At 37.4% G+C, this 16,870-nt stretch overlaps 1 protein-coding gene across 1 annotated transcript in view; it reads left to right on the forward strand.

The window, feature by feature from the left end:
• LOC109041050 (uncharacterized) overlaps positions 1–10,579 on the forward strand; it is a 146,427-nt gene extending 135,848 nt beyond the window's left edge. The window contains exons 3-9 of the mRNA XM_072299783.1: positions 1,682–2,170; positions 3,556–3,807; positions 4,784–4,887; positions 5,663–6,008; positions 7,093–7,364; positions 8,173–8,335; positions 8,882–10,579. Of these exons, the coding sequence (XP_072155884.1) occupies positions 3,657–3,807; positions 4,784–4,887; positions 5,663–6,008; positions 7,093–7,364; positions 8,173–8,335; positions 8,882–8,997 (1,152 nt within the window). The 5' untranslated portion in view covers positions 1,682–2,170; positions 3,556–3,656 and the 3' untranslated portion in view covers positions 8,998–10,579. The remainder of the gene's footprint in view (positions 1–1,681; positions 2,171–3,555; positions 3,808–4,783; positions 4,888–5,662; positions 6,009–7,092; positions 7,365–8,172; positions 8,336–8,881) is intronic.
• Positions 10,580–16,870: the final 6,291 nt, after the last annotated feature.

Consider the following 16,870-nt stretch of genomic DNA (forward strand, 5'->3'; position numbering starts at 1 on the left):
TGGCTTTGAGGAAGTTGAAGAAAGATAAATAAGTTTGTTCTTTCCCCGAAATTAGAATCAAATTGGAAACCATGGAACCATGCACAAATGAACTGAATCGTAGGAACCAGAACCATGCTCATATATGATTGACGCGCGCCTCATAACTCCTCTTGCTTTTATCCACGTGGACATGGTTTCTTTCAGCTAAAATACGGTCGATCCCCCCCCCCCCCCAAAGAAATATAAGGAAAATAAAGAGAGACTCTTCGTTTTTTTGGGAAGGGGGGGGATTTCCAGCTGAAATCAGAAAAAATTAAAGAAATGCAGAGAGGGAAAAATACAAATAAACAATTATAGACGCCATGCCTACAAGTAATTTCATAGTATTTTCATATCCTTCCCGAGCGATGTTCGAAATATTGTCTTGCTGCCAAAGTAATTCCCGGGAAGAATAATGAAGGAGAAAAAAACTAGTCTCATCTGGCTCTTAATTTGTTATCTTTGAGGCATGCAAGCAAAAACCGCATTCGTCCCACAATCAATTCATCCCAGATCAGGTCAAAGCCTTTTCCTAAGACGTAGAGTAGTATCCTAGTATTATTCACTTGTTACCTGTTCAACTTACGAGATTTGTTTGTATGTTTCGTAATAAAATTTCATTCTTTGAAGTTAATTTTAGCCTTTTATTCCAAATGTTTCAGCAAGTGTTTATTTTTATCAGGGATGTAGAGTTCTCAATTTGAAAGGGAGATAATGAGTCAGTAGAAAATAGTGTAAAATGTCTATCAAAACTAATATCCAGCGAAAGAGAAAAAGATTTTCTTCATAAATTCTTGAGTACTGCTTGAAACGGGTGATAAAAATAAATTATGGTAATCATTATGATAATGAGTTCCAGAATCCTGTAAAAAATTAAAGAAACACTTATCAATGTATTAAATGTATTCTTAGAAAGTGTCAAAAGTTTGTAAAACTACGTAATTTTTTTTCTCGTCGTTGATGTCGATGATATAAGATGTCACATGAATTTTTGAGCTTTTGAGTAAACTTTTTTAGTACTTACAACCGATATGTAGTGTCCATATTTAGCGCAGTTTCCGGGAGGAAAAAAAAAAAGAAAGACAAAAATTAAATAAATAAAATAATAATAGTCTTGAGCACCTTTTCCCCATTTGTTTTATCTGTCCTTCATCTGCTTCTTGTGTATTTTTCTTATTTGTTCTCATTTTTCTCAGCTCCCGCATGCTTTTCCCCCTCAAATTCTGTTCCAGTGTTTCACTCTCCAATGGAAAAAATTACTAACTGGGTCATAAATATTTTTCGTAGAGTTCCGAATGCTTCCTCCTGGGTCAAATACTAACCTTTTATATCAATATCAAGTTCCAATATTATTCTATGTAATACTTTTTGTCATTTCTTTTCAACAAAATGTCGATCAGATTTTCTGTTCGTGATGCGAATTAGAAAACTGAATTAGAAACTCTCAAATTTTATAAAAAAATATCTTTGGAAATTCTAATTGGACGAAGAAGAGAAAATTCAAAGAATGAAAATGAAGCTTCAGCCCAATGGTGGCAATGAAGTGGGTGGCATTTTGCTTGAGCTTTCAAATAAATACTTTTCTCAGCTTTCACGTATAATTTCACATCCTCCTCTCTAGGCACTATTTTGCCTCTAACAGTTGTTCTGATTTTTACAGGTGTTACTGATGCGAATATTCCTAAACTTCCACTAATCAAGAATGAGAAACCTAAAACGGTCGCAAGGAAGAAGCCCACTTCGGAACTCAGCACCGGCAGAGTTTTGAGGGCCAGGAGAAAGAAAGCGAAGTACGCGGAAAGTCCCAGCGAAAGCGAAGAGGATGAAGATGAGAATGGAAGTTATGATGATTATGGTGAGGATTCCGATGACTCTGATGACGAGGAGTACATCCCTGATTCAAAAGCGGGCTCGACTTCAAGCACAATCAGACCGCGATTATTGGACCTACCCGCATTCACCAAGATTCAGCTGAAACCGCTCACAGTTCTTTCAAGGACCAACGTTACGGAATCAGAGATCAAAAAATCTCCGATCGCCAACCTACCGGCTCTGACGAATGTATCCGCACTCAGGGAGTCCCTGCTACGAAAACTAGGCACCGTCCCTGCCACGCCACCAAGCGGACCGAACACTTTCGAAGAAACAGGTTTGTTGTCTCATTCGTTCATTTCACCAACAAACAGAGATCCTCCACCAGAGTATGGAGAGTGTATGGGCCAGAGAGAAGAGACCCTCCACTGCCTCCTTGGCGACAGGTGGAAACTTCTACTTTCGGTCATTCAACACTCCATTATGGACAATTATAAAGGAGCAACACCCATCACTATTTTTCCGGCTGTTGACCTACCTACTGGGTGGATGATGACCTTCGGGTGACGACGTAAGCCAAAGTTTCCCAAACTTCAGTTTGTTTGAGAAACGAAACTCCCAACCCGTTGTTAACCATCCAACTAGTAGGTAAGTCACCAAGCCAACAGTTATATGCCGCAGCCCCGAAAGAAAAAGCTTCCACCATTGCCATGCTACCAATGGAGAGTCTCTTGTCTCTGGCATGGGCATTGGGGCCGAATTTCCTTGGTCCTTCTATCGTATTTAAATATACTTAGGGCGAGTCTCGACTGCCCTCAGGTCCGGCTAGCGCTTTTGATTGGCCGATGGTGCGGTGTGGACTCATCGATGGATGTTGCACCTCCACGTGAAAAACCGACGAAAATCGGCGCCTGGGGTTCAATTTCGATTGGTTCAACCATCAAATAGGCTACTTCGGGCTCTCTTGAGCCCAAGTATGCTGGACTCTTCGTGTAGATGTAGGTTGAAATCATTGTAATGGTTTTTATTAATTTACAGAACCGTGAAAAAAAGGAGCGGAATAAATTTACAAAATGAAAGTATTTTTATGTACCGAAAACCTATATCGAGCATTACATCGCCAAAAAAATTATTTAGTAGTGTCTGCATTTCTTATGTGGCAATATTGTCAAACTTCAAAATAGAACTTTTAACAATTTAGCATAATCATTTTTAAAAACTATGAAAGAAGGGTATAGATTGGTCCAATTGGTCCATTTTTGGGCCCATCTTAGCTAAATTTTTTCTATTCTACGATTTTTTGCTCATTAAGGGTCTATATTTTACGGAATGCATCATAATTTGGTTATTTTCGGTCTCTTTTCAGGTCTAATACGGACCCAAACATAAGTCTGAGGGCTAATTCTTGGCGAAAAATACAGATTGTTCGACGATCAACCGCAAACTCAGAAAACCCGCATTTTTCGCCGAAATCGGCCTTCAGAATTATATTTAGGCCAGTAGTAGACCCGAAAAGAGACCGAAAATGAACAAATCTTAATGCATTCCGTAAAATATAGACCTTCAATGAGCAGAACATCATAGAGTTGAGGAAATTCATGTAAGGCTCAAAAACGGTTATTATCGATACACTTCATATGAAGATATTTTAAACTTGTAAAAATTATGATGTTTGTTAATTATGTCTATCGTAATTATTATAAAAATGCGAACTCTCCACAGATCGCCTTTCGAAATTCTCGTGGACCAAGGAGAGGTGTCTCAAGTTGATTGACGAATATGCCAAGTGGCCGAATCTATGGAACCCGAAGGACGAGAAGTTCATGCATAAACTCAAGAAGCTTGATGCGTGGGTGAGCATTTCGAAAAGCGTTGATTGCTCCGTCGCTGAAGCCAGAAGGAAAATGGAGAGCTTACTTTCCAGCTTCCGTCGCGAGAAAGCCAAAATGGCGCAAAATCTTGCTTCTGGCGAGGGTGAGTTCTTTTGTGCTTTCTAGGAAGACCAATACGTAAATGGCTCAAGTTCAAAACCACGTATCGACATCTCCTCTTATTTTTCTTGGGAAAGCTAGTCATCGTAATTTCTTATTGTAATGGCTGTCGGGCTGGTCTCTTTCTAATAAATAAAATAGAAGCGGATATTTTGAAATAACGTATCTGGGATTTCTAAGGCTAAAATGCGACACTACGTATCTCTGTTGCAGTGTTTCAAAATTATCACCCCTTCTTAATTTCTTCGAAGAGAAACAAGCAAGTTTCATAGCTCGAAAACGAAGAGTATTCGGCTAGCAGACAAAAAAAAATCAAGGAAGATACCAAGAAATTACGTCGACTAGATTTCGATAGAAAATATGGATAATGATAGGAAGTCTGCAACGTCGGAGATGAATATACGCGGTTTCAAACTTTTGCCATCGAATTATACATATCTAAGCTACATTCTCACGTCGCGCAGTGGGCTAGGAGGCCCTTCTCGTGGGCTAAAAACCAATGATGGAGCTCTTTGACTCAGGAATTACCGATTTTACTAATGTATTTTTTTGTGAATTTTTTATGAACACCGTAATGCCACTCTTCTTCCCTGAAATAAAGTTTCAACCTTAAAAAAAAATCCAAAACTTGAGGCAGTAATGTTGGGGATCTTCCACGATTTGAGAGAGTGCAACCCTAAATCTAGTCAAATTCTGCACTTGTCTCTGTTCTGCACACTGCTCAAATAGGGTGAAAATGATTTCGCAGGGTTGCCGCTTTGCGCTGAAACTCTGTGAAGGCTGTAAACCACGGCCCCACTGATATTGTATTGAACAATTTGTTAATGCTAGTGAGAGGCTCTAGGCTTGTTTATACATTTTTTAGTTGATTCTGATGAAACGTTGTAGCTCGTATATTTTTCTTTCTTTTGAATTGAACGATTCATTTCTCATAAAAATCCTCTCTTTTTCGTTTCCAGGAAATCAAAAGTCCTACCAGTCGGATTGGTATGCTTTCAAACATTTCGCATTTTTAATGGGAAAATCTTGGAAATCTGATCCCACGGCTGAAAACGATGAGGAGGTCTGTAGCTTGAATTTTTTTACAATTATTAACGTTTGAAATTACTACTCTATTTGTTCCAAAACTACACGTTAATCTCAACCATTAACTTTGCAAAGATAGTAGAAAATTCTTTCTATTAATAGATATCGCCTTCAGTTTAGTCGCTTAGGCAACAAATATACGGGAGAGCACGAATTGTTAGCTATTTGAAAATTGCAGGGTTGCCACAGTCAGGGAAAACCGGGAAATGTCAGGGAATTTTCAAAAGTCAAGGAAAACCGGGAAATGTCGGGGAAAATGACGAAAATGTCAGGGAAAATTTGTCAAAGCTTCTTCATTTGCTTTCTAGAATGGGTTTGAGATTTCGAACAACAAATTTTGCCTGAAAACTATTGTCAATTATGCCTTCTTAACCACCCGTCACATCTTAAACTGTCAGGAATTCCACCAAAATGTCAGGTAAATCAGGGAAATGTCAGGGAATTTCATTTTCTACACTCTGTGGCAACCATGAAATTACACGTTTTTATCGCTTTGTGAGCTTCAATTGAACCGATCGATGTACGACTTCGTGACTCGGTGAATATTGTCCTTGATGTCTTACCTTACTTATCACTGTATTTGTGGCATCGTGCGTCTCTGAAAGTTTCATTTAACATTCATAGGTAATGTTAAATTGCTCATTCTGTTTCGCAATCTGGAAAGTTTTCGCTTGGCAAATTACGAATTTTTATTTTTTCCCTTTTTTTTCACATGTGAACTTATGTCCTTTAATCTTGATTGTTCTCTAAAGGACGAAACAGAATCAGATGCAAGAGATGGACCTATCAAGACTGATGATAAGGACACCGAAAGCGAAAACGAAGATGATAACCCGGAAGATGAGTCTGAGGATGAGAGTATGGAAGTGCCTCTCTTCGAAGATCCTCCTTCGGCAGCTCAGAAGGAGCTTCCTTCGGAAACCAAGAATACAGACGATGCACCAGACGCACCAAAACTCAATGAGCCGCAGCCGCAGGCCCATCATGATGACGATCAAGAGAAAAACGACCAAGAAGCAGAAACTTCGAAAACCGATGAGCCTGATCAGGTCTCGCAGAATTCTGCCTCCACCCCTGAGGATGCCTCTTCCACTAAAGGTAAATACACCGCAATGGAGAATTTGCATGCAAATTTTTCATTGCTTCATCTGAAAGTGCTTAGAGAGCTGATTTCACAGAATTTTTTTAAATTTTTTTCTGTTGTGGGAAATAGTACAAAAATAGATTAAAAGGTGAGAAAATGCACCGCCTAATGACGTCATCTGGCGGCATTTCCCATCTAAACACATGTATTTCAGCAGATTAGATCATTTTGTCATATCTTCTCCACTAATAATTGTTCAATTCATGAACCAAGGGTATCCTCGTGTTCAGTTCACTCAGTAGTCTCCACTTCACGAAATTCATCAAATTTCAGACACCTGCTAATTCTCTATTGAACTGAAGGTGTTCCCATAGGAACGAGATAAGGAAATATCCTACTACCAAACTTTAATCAACCCAAAAGAATTGTCCTTAAGTACAGCACTTAAATATTATTAACTATATTATTCTATCTCTTCTTTTTTCTAATGGACCACTAGACAAGGTACGAATTTAAGCAATCTGATGCGTGTTTCTTAACCAGAATTTCACGTAGAACACGATTTGCACAACGAAAATTATTGAAACCAACTCCTAACGAAGATATTAACGTTTTTATTTCACACTAGTTACGAGGAATTTGAACTGCGCAGCTCACAAGAAACTCAAAGCTCTACGTGAGTCAAATTGTGCGCTACAACGGTTTCAGCAAGCTTCTCAATCGAGCGAAGTTCATTTCCCACCATGTGTTGTTCAAACTTTTAGCAATTTGCTATAGCTTAGCCAAAGCGTCAAGATTGAGGTTGGCAGATTTTTATATCGCAGAGACGGTCATGATTACGTTTAGCGCGCGATGTGAATCACTTAGAGCATTGAGTTTTAATGAGCGGGTGGTTTGAATTCACGCATCAAGAATCATTAAATATCTTCGTAAGGAGTTAATTTCGGTAATTTTTGTTGTGCGCATCGTGTTCTACGTGAAATTTTGGTTAAGAAACATGTTTCAGAATGCTGAAATTCGTTCCTTGTCTAGTGGTCCATTAAAGCTATTTTAAATAATACAATTAATCGCAATTTGTTTATTTGTGTGTGTTAACAGACGGTGAAAAGAAGGTGGTGCCCCTCGAGGCGTATGTAATGAAGCACTGCCCAAGCGAATTCGCCGCTGTTGGAGTAGCCGCTATAAAAGTCGAATATGAAGAGGACGAAATAATAGAAGAAAGCACAGCGCTTCCTGCATTATTCGCGAAAAGTTCGAGCTATAAAATTGACTATCACCCAATGAAGTCCAGATTTCCAATCAACGACCTCGACAGCCTCGAAGCATTCGATAAAGAACTCCAAGACAATCCGGAAACGTTCTCACTCTTGGTAAGTAGAGAGACCGTCAAAATTATTTAATCATTTTATTTCATTTTTTTTTTTTTTTTTAGCTCAGAAGAGGCAGTATGACCCATACTGCCATGCTAAGGAAAAACGCCGTATGAACATTAGGCGTTGCCAAATTTCCCTCGATAAAACACGTGTTTCCTGGTAAACTTATGAATATTTTTCTTCTAATTTTATAGATAATGTTGTTTGCAATTTCACCTAAAGTTCCTGAAAATTTCAAGGAAACATTATCATAGCTTTCCCGAAAAATAAACGTTTTATCGGAGGATATTTGACAACTCTCGAATGTTCATACGGCGTTCTTCCTTAGCACGGCAGCATAGGCAATTTAAAACTTTGACGGTTCATTAGCCACAGTTAGCAATGCATTTTTCAGATTTTGTGCACAAATAAAATTTATTGTAACTGGAATTAGGAACAGAAAACAATTGAAATCCTGATAATGAAAATTGCTGAGTATTCATTTTTTTAATTTGTTTGATTTTTATTGGTTTACATTTTTTCATCTTACCACTTTTTTTATTTTTTTGTATTTATTTGGATTATTCCGTAAATTGCGTTTCAAAACTTGTTGATCATTGATTAATTCCACAATCAATTACACTTTTATTCCGACCCCCTAGTATTATTATTCAGTTGATTTCGATGTTTGCCCAACAATTTCCTAACTTGCAAGAGAAACCGCACAAATACCCTACGTTTTCATCTTAATTTATTTATCAAAATTTTGGTTAAGCATACAACAGGATATAGAATCAACTTATTTCTATTTTTCTATTGTCCTCAGGTTGAATTTTTGAACTTGTTCGATCCCTCTGCAACCCCTTCAAGAGCTGCGCGCAAACGGATGAGGTACATGGTGTCTAAGAGCCTCCTGACGAACATGAACTATAAAAAACATTGGAAAAAACCATGCATGGAAAATAGGAAGATCACTGATGCAATTTTCAGTAAGTGGATTGTCTGTGACTTTTTAAGTGAACATTAGCATCGTTATGCATAAGAGATCTATCTGTAAAAGACATACAACGGAATAGAAATCGGATACAACGACCCTCTAATCTCGACGAAATCCCTCTCACTCATCGAAAATCGATGACTCGTTCGGCACATACAAGGCCATGTCGTAATGTCTTATCTTGCTGTCAAAGCTAGAAATAGTTTCAACAAACAGGCTGCTGTAATGGTCTCAAACGACGGAGTAAAGGAAACACCAGTCACCACGTGCTGTTTTTTTGTTTCGGAACTCAGGACAGTCACACGCTCACGACCGTCACAAATAACTGAAATTTGAAAAGGGAAAACTGTGTGAAAAAAAGAAATTTCCGAACACATCGGGACCATATACGTTTATAGATCTCAAAAATCGTCCAGAATTAGGAAAACATTACTTCCAGGGAATGATTAACTTGATTTTTTGACTTTTTCACCCTGAAACGCCCCCTATTTTAAATTTTCGCCCTGCACTAATTTTTTTGTTTCCTTGTGTTTTTCAGAGTCTTTGGATGCTGAATTCGACGGAAAGTATGACAAAAACACGGTCGACTCAAGTCTGACCACACTTATTTACAACATGGGAAACGAGAAGTTCAGGAACTCGTTACTTCCCTAGTAGCAGAACCATAGAAGGAAAATATAAAGATTATGCGCGAAAGTTAATTTTTTTTATATAACGCATGCATACGAAAGTGTTAAAAGTGAACATTTTTATGTAACCATTATATAAAAAAGTCATAATTTTCGTGAGTTTTTCGCAAACATACTAAAAAATCTTCTAATTCGCGATAAGCTCACGAAAATGATGACCTTTTTTTTTATATAACAGTTACATAAAAATGTTCGCTTTTAACACTTTCGTATGCATGTGTTATATAAAAAAAATTTCTATAAATAAAAATTACCTTATCTAACTTTTATCATTTTTCATATATTATGGTCAGGTCTGAACTTTGATTTTTTTTCGTATAAGCGTTACACGTTTTATATATAAAACTACCATTTAGATAACAGATATGTTTTTTTTTTATACTTTTTTTAGACAAACAAAAATTTGTTCTGCAACTAGGTTTAAGCGATATTCCGACTGACGTGACCGAATAGTTCCATATCGTGGGATGCATCCTCAACCACTGCGGGCTTATTGTTGAAACTAATCGACACAGCCAAAGACAAATAAGATCGGGAGAAAGTGGAGCAATCCTATTGGTTGAAACGGACAGTTGCCATAGACAAAAGGGGACACTGATGGACTAACTACAATAGGTTTGCAATACAAGGCACAGAGCGATCGGGCTGCGCATCGTTTCAAAGTTCGAAACGTGAAAAAATTACCTGTCACCTGGTCAAAGATCACCAATCATGTCACCTAGATTGGTGACTAGTTGTGACTAGTTGCCGGCGAGTTTTCCAAACTGCCGTGATTTTTTCACGTTTCTAACCCCCGCATGGGTTGCCGTTGGTTAGTCTATTATTTACTTACTTTGTCCATTGCAACCACCCGCCTCCACTGATAGGATCTCTCCATTTTCCTTTTATTTTCTTTGTCCATCGCTATGTCTATTAATCTCAGCAAGCAGCCTGCAGGACCAGATTGAAAAAAAAAACAAGTTTACCTTCGCTTTCACCCATTCTGACTCATGGTTTTCAGTGTAATGCAGGCAAAGTGCGAGTGGGACTCTAAAGTTCACGTCATTGTCAGTAAATCAGTATGCTGTTTTTGCACACCCTGTATATTTTAGGTTTTTTATATCTTCCAAATCGCCTGGAGTTTTTCTCTTTTTTTGAATCGTTGAATAATAGTATCTTTATTTAATCCTTCTACCATCTCACTTCATAACTTTTCTTTATTCAGTTTTTAAGAAGATTATTAAAAAATGTAGTTGTGTTTATGGGTCCGGTACCTTATTTTGGTAATATTACTTTATTTTTTGTATGTTTACATTAATTTTTAATGGCTCAAATTGAAAAGTGTCTATCGAATTTCTGACAATGTCAATTATCAACTTCTTGCAGTAGATGCTTCTATTTCTTCAGTGTCTTCTATATGTGCCTTGATGGTTTGCTTAGTTTAAGTTTTTACCACTTTACAAGGTGTTTTTACAATTTTTATGTATCACCATTTCATCAAGTTGACAGTTTGACCTTATTCTCATATCACCATGTTCTTGTGAATAAAATATATTTTCATTCATTAATATTTTTTTACCATTTCCTATCAGCATCCAAATAAGGGCAAAAAATTAATTGGCATCAATTTTTTATACAGAGTTACTCATCGGTTAAAATTTTGTTTTTATACGTCAAAGGAACCTGAGTGAAATTCTTACTGACTCAGTTAAGCGTAGACCACATAGAAGATGCGAGAGAAAAAATGGTTGATTGGTAAATCATTTTATTATGGAAGTGTTTTAACAATTAAATCCATCAGCCACTTGAAAATGTATAAAGATCGAATAACTATCGAAAGTATTCTATCGATAGTATCTAAATGTACCCGAACAGCCATCATAAAAGAAAAAAGTAGCAAACGTACTTCAATAACGTCCAGATCGTGTGAATACTCCTAAGCTTGAAATTCAAAACATACTAAACTTTTTCTCTAAAGAAAAAATCTATGTCTATAATTATTTTACTTTATATGTTTCACATTATATTCATTTGTTTAGTTTCCACTCTATCGCTCACATACATAGAAAACAGAAGTTTCAAGGTCTCAGTAACTTTTCGCTGATACATTGCTTAATATTTAAAAGCCCCAATTATTTTATTCCAATGAATATTTTCAAAAAAACATATGGTTTTTTTGTGATGGATATAACCTCACGTCGGAAGTTTTTTTTTTTTTCTAATTAATCACTAATGAATTGATTGCCATCAAAATTTGTAAGTACATTTTTGAAAAGGAGCGGGGTCATCCGAAGAGGACATTTCTTAGTTTGATTTTATATGTATAGCCGCTATTAGTCGTAAAATCCTCGAATTAAAAAAGCGAATCAATGCCTTCCAATACTGCTGTGTTAAGGAAAACGCCGTATGAACATTCAAGAGTTGCCAAATTTCCTTCGATGACATGTATTTTTGACAACATTCATGCACATTCTTCCTTGAAATTCTCAGATACTTTGATTAAATTGCGTACAAAATTGTTTGAAAATTTTGGAAAATCATATTCAGAATTTCCCCAGTAAATTCGGTTTTTGTTGGAGTAAAATTGGCAACGTCTGAAGGCTCATACGGTGTTCTTCCTTAGCACGGTAGAATAGTACTTACACTAAAATGTACTCGCGACCTCCTTTTCGGGGTGCTAAAAAAATTGAAGAATACAAGGGAGGTTTTCTGTGGCCGTTATTGATTATCTGTTGCTTGTGTTTTGGCAGGTTTTTGCGCCAGCGGAACTGGGAATAGACTGCCCGGTCGTAAATTTACCTATTGCCAGCTGCAGCCGTTCGCATGCCCCAATTGCAGTCGAACTTACAAGTACAAAGACAACCTGATGAGGCATCTCAGGCTCGAGTGTGGAGTCGAGCCAAAGTTCCCCTGTTCCTTCTGCCCGTACAAAACCAAACATAAAACCTCTCTTAAGAGCCACATGAGAATAAAACACTCTGTTCAGTATTAAACCGTACTTTAATTAAGGTATTAATTGAATCGGGACGTGCGATAGCCGCTAATGTACATTTTTTCAGTCCTCAGTTTTGTTTGAGTTGATAATACTTTTCGGAGGAGGATGCAACCGCGGAAGTGGCGATAATACTCGTCTCCAGGTTACCTCAATCCACAAACGAGTCCTTTCATCACTTTTATGGTTGTATCTGTATCGAGTCTTTAAAAGCATTATCAACTTAAAGAAAACCGAAGACTGGAAAATGGACGTTAGCGGTTTTCGCTCGTCCCGCTTCAATCGAAAATTGTCTCCAAAAAATTTGCCTATTTGTTGAAAATTTTTCGACGCTCCTAGTAGAAATGACTGCGAAAATTCCGCTTTAAATTATAATTAATTGATTTTTTTTTTTTCAAAAAAGTTTCGGAGTGCTGATTTGTTGAAAATTTATCGATACTTTTATCAGAAATATCGGAGAAAAATTTCGGTCTCAAATACGGGGGGGGGGGGGGGGGGAGGAAGGGTCTACCCAACCGTGACTCAATTTTTGAGGGAAGAGGGACGTTGCAATTCTGCGTGGCGAGTGAGTGACCAAGTGGGAGGGGGAAGTTTGACGTAAAAATGAACGAACCCTCCCATGATCATTAAAAACAGGTATTCAACGACTTAGTTTTGAGGCAGGCTCCGGAGGGCTGTTCTCAATCCTCAATTAACAGTAGTTCAGATTGTTTATTCAAGAAGTGGTCATGATTTAGGTAAACTCTAGCTGGACACTTGCAGTCACTATTGTTATCCGCGTTTGATACTGAAAATTGACTACATGTTTTCGGGCTTTTCTCCCCTATTAATCGAAACATATTGATGGTCCTTGAAGCTTCCCTCCATGTAACAGAAGTTTTGTATCTCATTGCTCTTAGTTTCTTAAAAATTAAAATTGATTTTACAACTCGATCAAATGATAATTACTTAGATTAAAATTTACCGAAGCGGTTCCATGTAGTTTCCTGTTTTCTTGCTCCCATGTAACCTCCACCGAATTCTAACAGGGCCCCGGGTTTAGCTTCAATTTTTTACCAGCCTGTCAATCTTATACATTTTGAAAAATTCCAAAAATGTTGGAATAAGATACGTAGGTATTTTATGAAAAAACAGTTGACCCTCATGCTGAAGAGATCTGTCAAATGGCATCATCTTGATTTTAAGTATAGACAGACACCAGCCCTGCGCGGATCCGTGTGTTGTCCTGTGAAGGTCCCTAGGGCTCTTGTCCTTCCAAAACAACAATGATCCAACCCTTGAGTTGTTCTATAGTGTATTTTCCGGAAATAAATTATTTTTTCCATATGTGCATTGTGTAGTTAGGTTTATCGGACGAGAAGGAAAAAGCTCCTTATTGAAAAGACTTGAACGCTCCGTCAGAAAAGTAAACCCGTCAGTGAATTATCTATCTACAGTGCCTTCGCCTCCTCCTCAGAACCGATTAATTTTGGGCATATAGAACATGTTTCATATGAGTCGAGGTGTTTCGGTTCGTTGAACAGCAGGCTGATTATTGAAATAGATAGCCAAAGTAATAGACAAAGAGTATGAAGAGAAAGTGGAGGAATCCTATTGGCAAAAGCGGGCGTTTGCAATGGAGACAGAAGGTGAGTGATAAACTAACTAAATGCAACCCACAGGAGGCCCTTATTACTCAGTCCACCATTTTAGCCTAAGTGCGTCCCTCGTCTATTACAACCACTCGTTTCAACCAGTAGCATCTCTCCATTTCCCCGTCTTCTTCTTTGGTTATCAATTTGCCTATCATCCATGTCATCAATCAGCCCGCTGATCCTTCAGTTGCCCCGGGCTGGAGTTTGGTTCATATTAAAGCTTCAGTACTCTGAACCGAAAACCGCCCCCTGAAATCTTCGGTTCGTAAGGCGAGATCCCTCCCCCCCCCCCTAAATTTGTGCTTAACCTCAGGCGTTACAGTAGCGATGATGTAGGTCACCACTTCCGAAGTCGACTATTCAAAACTCGCCAGTTTTGACTATTTCGGCTTCAAAAAATTACCATTTTTGATTCTTTTTCTCGTAGATCTCTTGCGTCATTACGTCGAAAACTGGATTCTAGGAACATTGTTTTATTATTTGTTTCTTTTTTCTCGGCCTGCTGATTTCAGGCGCACTATCGCGTTTTGGGATGAGAATGCTGCCGTTTAGTCCTCAGTCTCACGCGTGCTGTCAGTGTGGCCGCACCTACAAGTACAAGGACAATTTGCGGCGACACCAGCGACTCGAATGTGGGGTCGAACCCCAGTTCCCGTGCCCACACTGCCCCTACAAAGCACGCCAGAAAACCGTCCTCAAGTATCATATGAGGAAGCACATGTGACGTCATTTCCCTAACTTTTGCTTCACCACAGCAATGTAATCAGAGAGAATTGTGTTCTCCCGATTCTTTTGTTCCCTTGTTTAGTTGTCAAATTATTTTTTTGGAATCGCATCACGGGGGAAAAAAGTGTTAGGGGTTATCCCCTAAAATTGTGGTATTACCCCAATTTGTTGGATTATACGGCCATTTCCAATTAATTTTGGTTGTACCGCAACTTTTGGGTTAGTAACATAATTTATTGGGGTACCACCACAATTACAATCGTAAATGCCCATGTATCATCCAGTATCCCCTAATTCTGTTTTTCGTGATACCTGAAGTGGACCTAAATTTTTCGTAATTTGCCATTAATACTGTTATTTTATTCCTTTCTAAACATATTTTTTTTAAATTTATTCATTCTAATATTTGATTAGCTTTTTTCACACTCGTTTGTTCATTTGTCAGCATGGATTGATCAAGTCCCTGAAATAACCGCGCCGTACTGACCATTTTTTTTTTTTAATGAAATTCACATCTCACAAGCCAAGGCTAATTTAGCGATGCCTGTTGAAATGCCATGAAACTTATATTCTGTAAATTATTTGTCAACAAAGTTGCAAAATTTTGATGTAGAGTTCCTCTAAATATTCCTAGACTCGAACCTGAGTTGGTTCGTAACAGGAAAAAGTAATGACTTTTGATAAAGTCAATAGTGAGATTAGTTGAGGGAAGTATTTTTTATAACAGACCAAAATAATTGGCGATAAATTAGATCCTTGCTCTGTTTTGAAAAATATTCAGAATCGAATCTCAAAAGTTCCTAAAAATTTTTACGAAAAAAGACACCTTTGAGTACTCGATTACAGAAAAAAACTCTTAGTCATTTTTATTTAAAATACTTGTGCCCCTGTGCTTGTTATAAATCAACACGGCTGCGGAGAAGTCATTAGTTTTTCTCTCACAGAAATTTTGTTCGACCAAAATCAAACATTTTTAAACACAAATACAACTCAAAATAAATTACACATATCTTAAAAATCGATGGTTAAAGTGCGACACCGCGTGTCTCCATACTGCTGTTATAAAATTTCCGCTCCTTTTTTATTTTTTTGAAGAGAACAAGCTAACTTTGTCGCTTAAAATTCATACGGAATATATTCTGCTAATAGGAGAGAACAATCAAGAAAGTTTCCAAAAGCGTTGGCTAGTTTTCCAAAAGAAAAATAAAGTATAACAGGAAGTCATCAAAGTCGGAAACGGAGATACATGGTTTCGTATTGTTGCCATCGAGATTCATACTTACTTAATTGTTTTAACCCCCTTAAAAGACAGTTTTATGTAAACACTGATTCGTAAAATTGTGTTATATTGTTTTCTTCCCAACGTGAATTTTCTTAAACACTTAATTTTATTAATTTTTCTCTTTTCCTCCTTCAAATCAATCGATTTTCATAGTTCGCTTTTTGAAAGAGTCTAGTCAGTCCTCTTTCTCTCGAAATTTTGATCTCTTCTCTAGCAGATATAATTCTTTCTTCTTGTCTCATGAAGACACGATGAATAGAATGTTTTTTAGACTACTTAAGTTAAGTATCCAGTATGACTTTCTTGTGATATTTTTGAATTCCTGCTTTAAGTAAAGTTGAAATTAAAACTAATATTAGTCTTGTGTTTTTTTCCGTGGACTTCATGTTTCAAAATTTTACCATACGAGCGAAAGAACGCATCTACTCGGCGCCGAAATTAGTGCAAACACCTGGAAACGTTGAATTGAAGTTGGAAAGTTTCCAATCTTTAAAGCTGAGGCATTGAGCTGTATAGTTCCATTTCCTGTGCTTAGTTTCGCAATTTACTTTCAACTTATATATTTGAAGAAGGATTTAATATATATATATCGTGCAAGACAGATGCATACTTTTTGTTGGATCTTTTGGAATATGCACCTCATAAATTGAATGTAAACAAATATTAATTTGAAGAGGCTCTTGCATTCAACTAGACCCAACTGTCAATGTAATATATTTGTGAAAGTCTGTGCATCTATTTTTTAAAACCATATTCTTATGAGTTTTGTTTGATGCCGAGTTGATACTAGCATCAGCGCCGCGAAACTAGGCCTCTTAATCTACGCAACTGTCGCACATTGCCTACGCTCGTATTTGAAGGCAATTTAAACGTCCGAGTGAATCCGAAAAAAAGAACAAACTGAATCGCAGTGTTGCTAATTTTCGTTTTAGTTATTGTTTCGCATGTAACTTTTTATCGGTCGAGGTACGATATGTGCTTCGAAAAATCGGAAAGCAAGATTCTGTCATCCGGTAATCCATTGCATGTATCAGTATCTATCATAGATTTCTAGAAACTCGACTTTCATCAGAAATTCTCTCAAGGCGCTCTATGATGCCCCATTACATATTTTGACGATATTTTGTATGTCTTCATTTTAATTTAAATTTTTCACGCATCAAGTTTCAACATCTACTTTTCTTGGATCAGTCTCAATGCATCGACTTTTCGATTTAACCTAAAC

Source organism: Bemisia tabaci, chromosome 1 (assembly GCF_918797505.1).
Source record: "Bemisia tabaci chromosome 1, PGI_BMITA_v3".
Taxonomy (NCBI): domain Eukaryota; kingdom Metazoa; phylum Arthropoda; class Insecta; order Hemiptera; family Aleyrodidae; genus Bemisia; species Bemisia tabaci.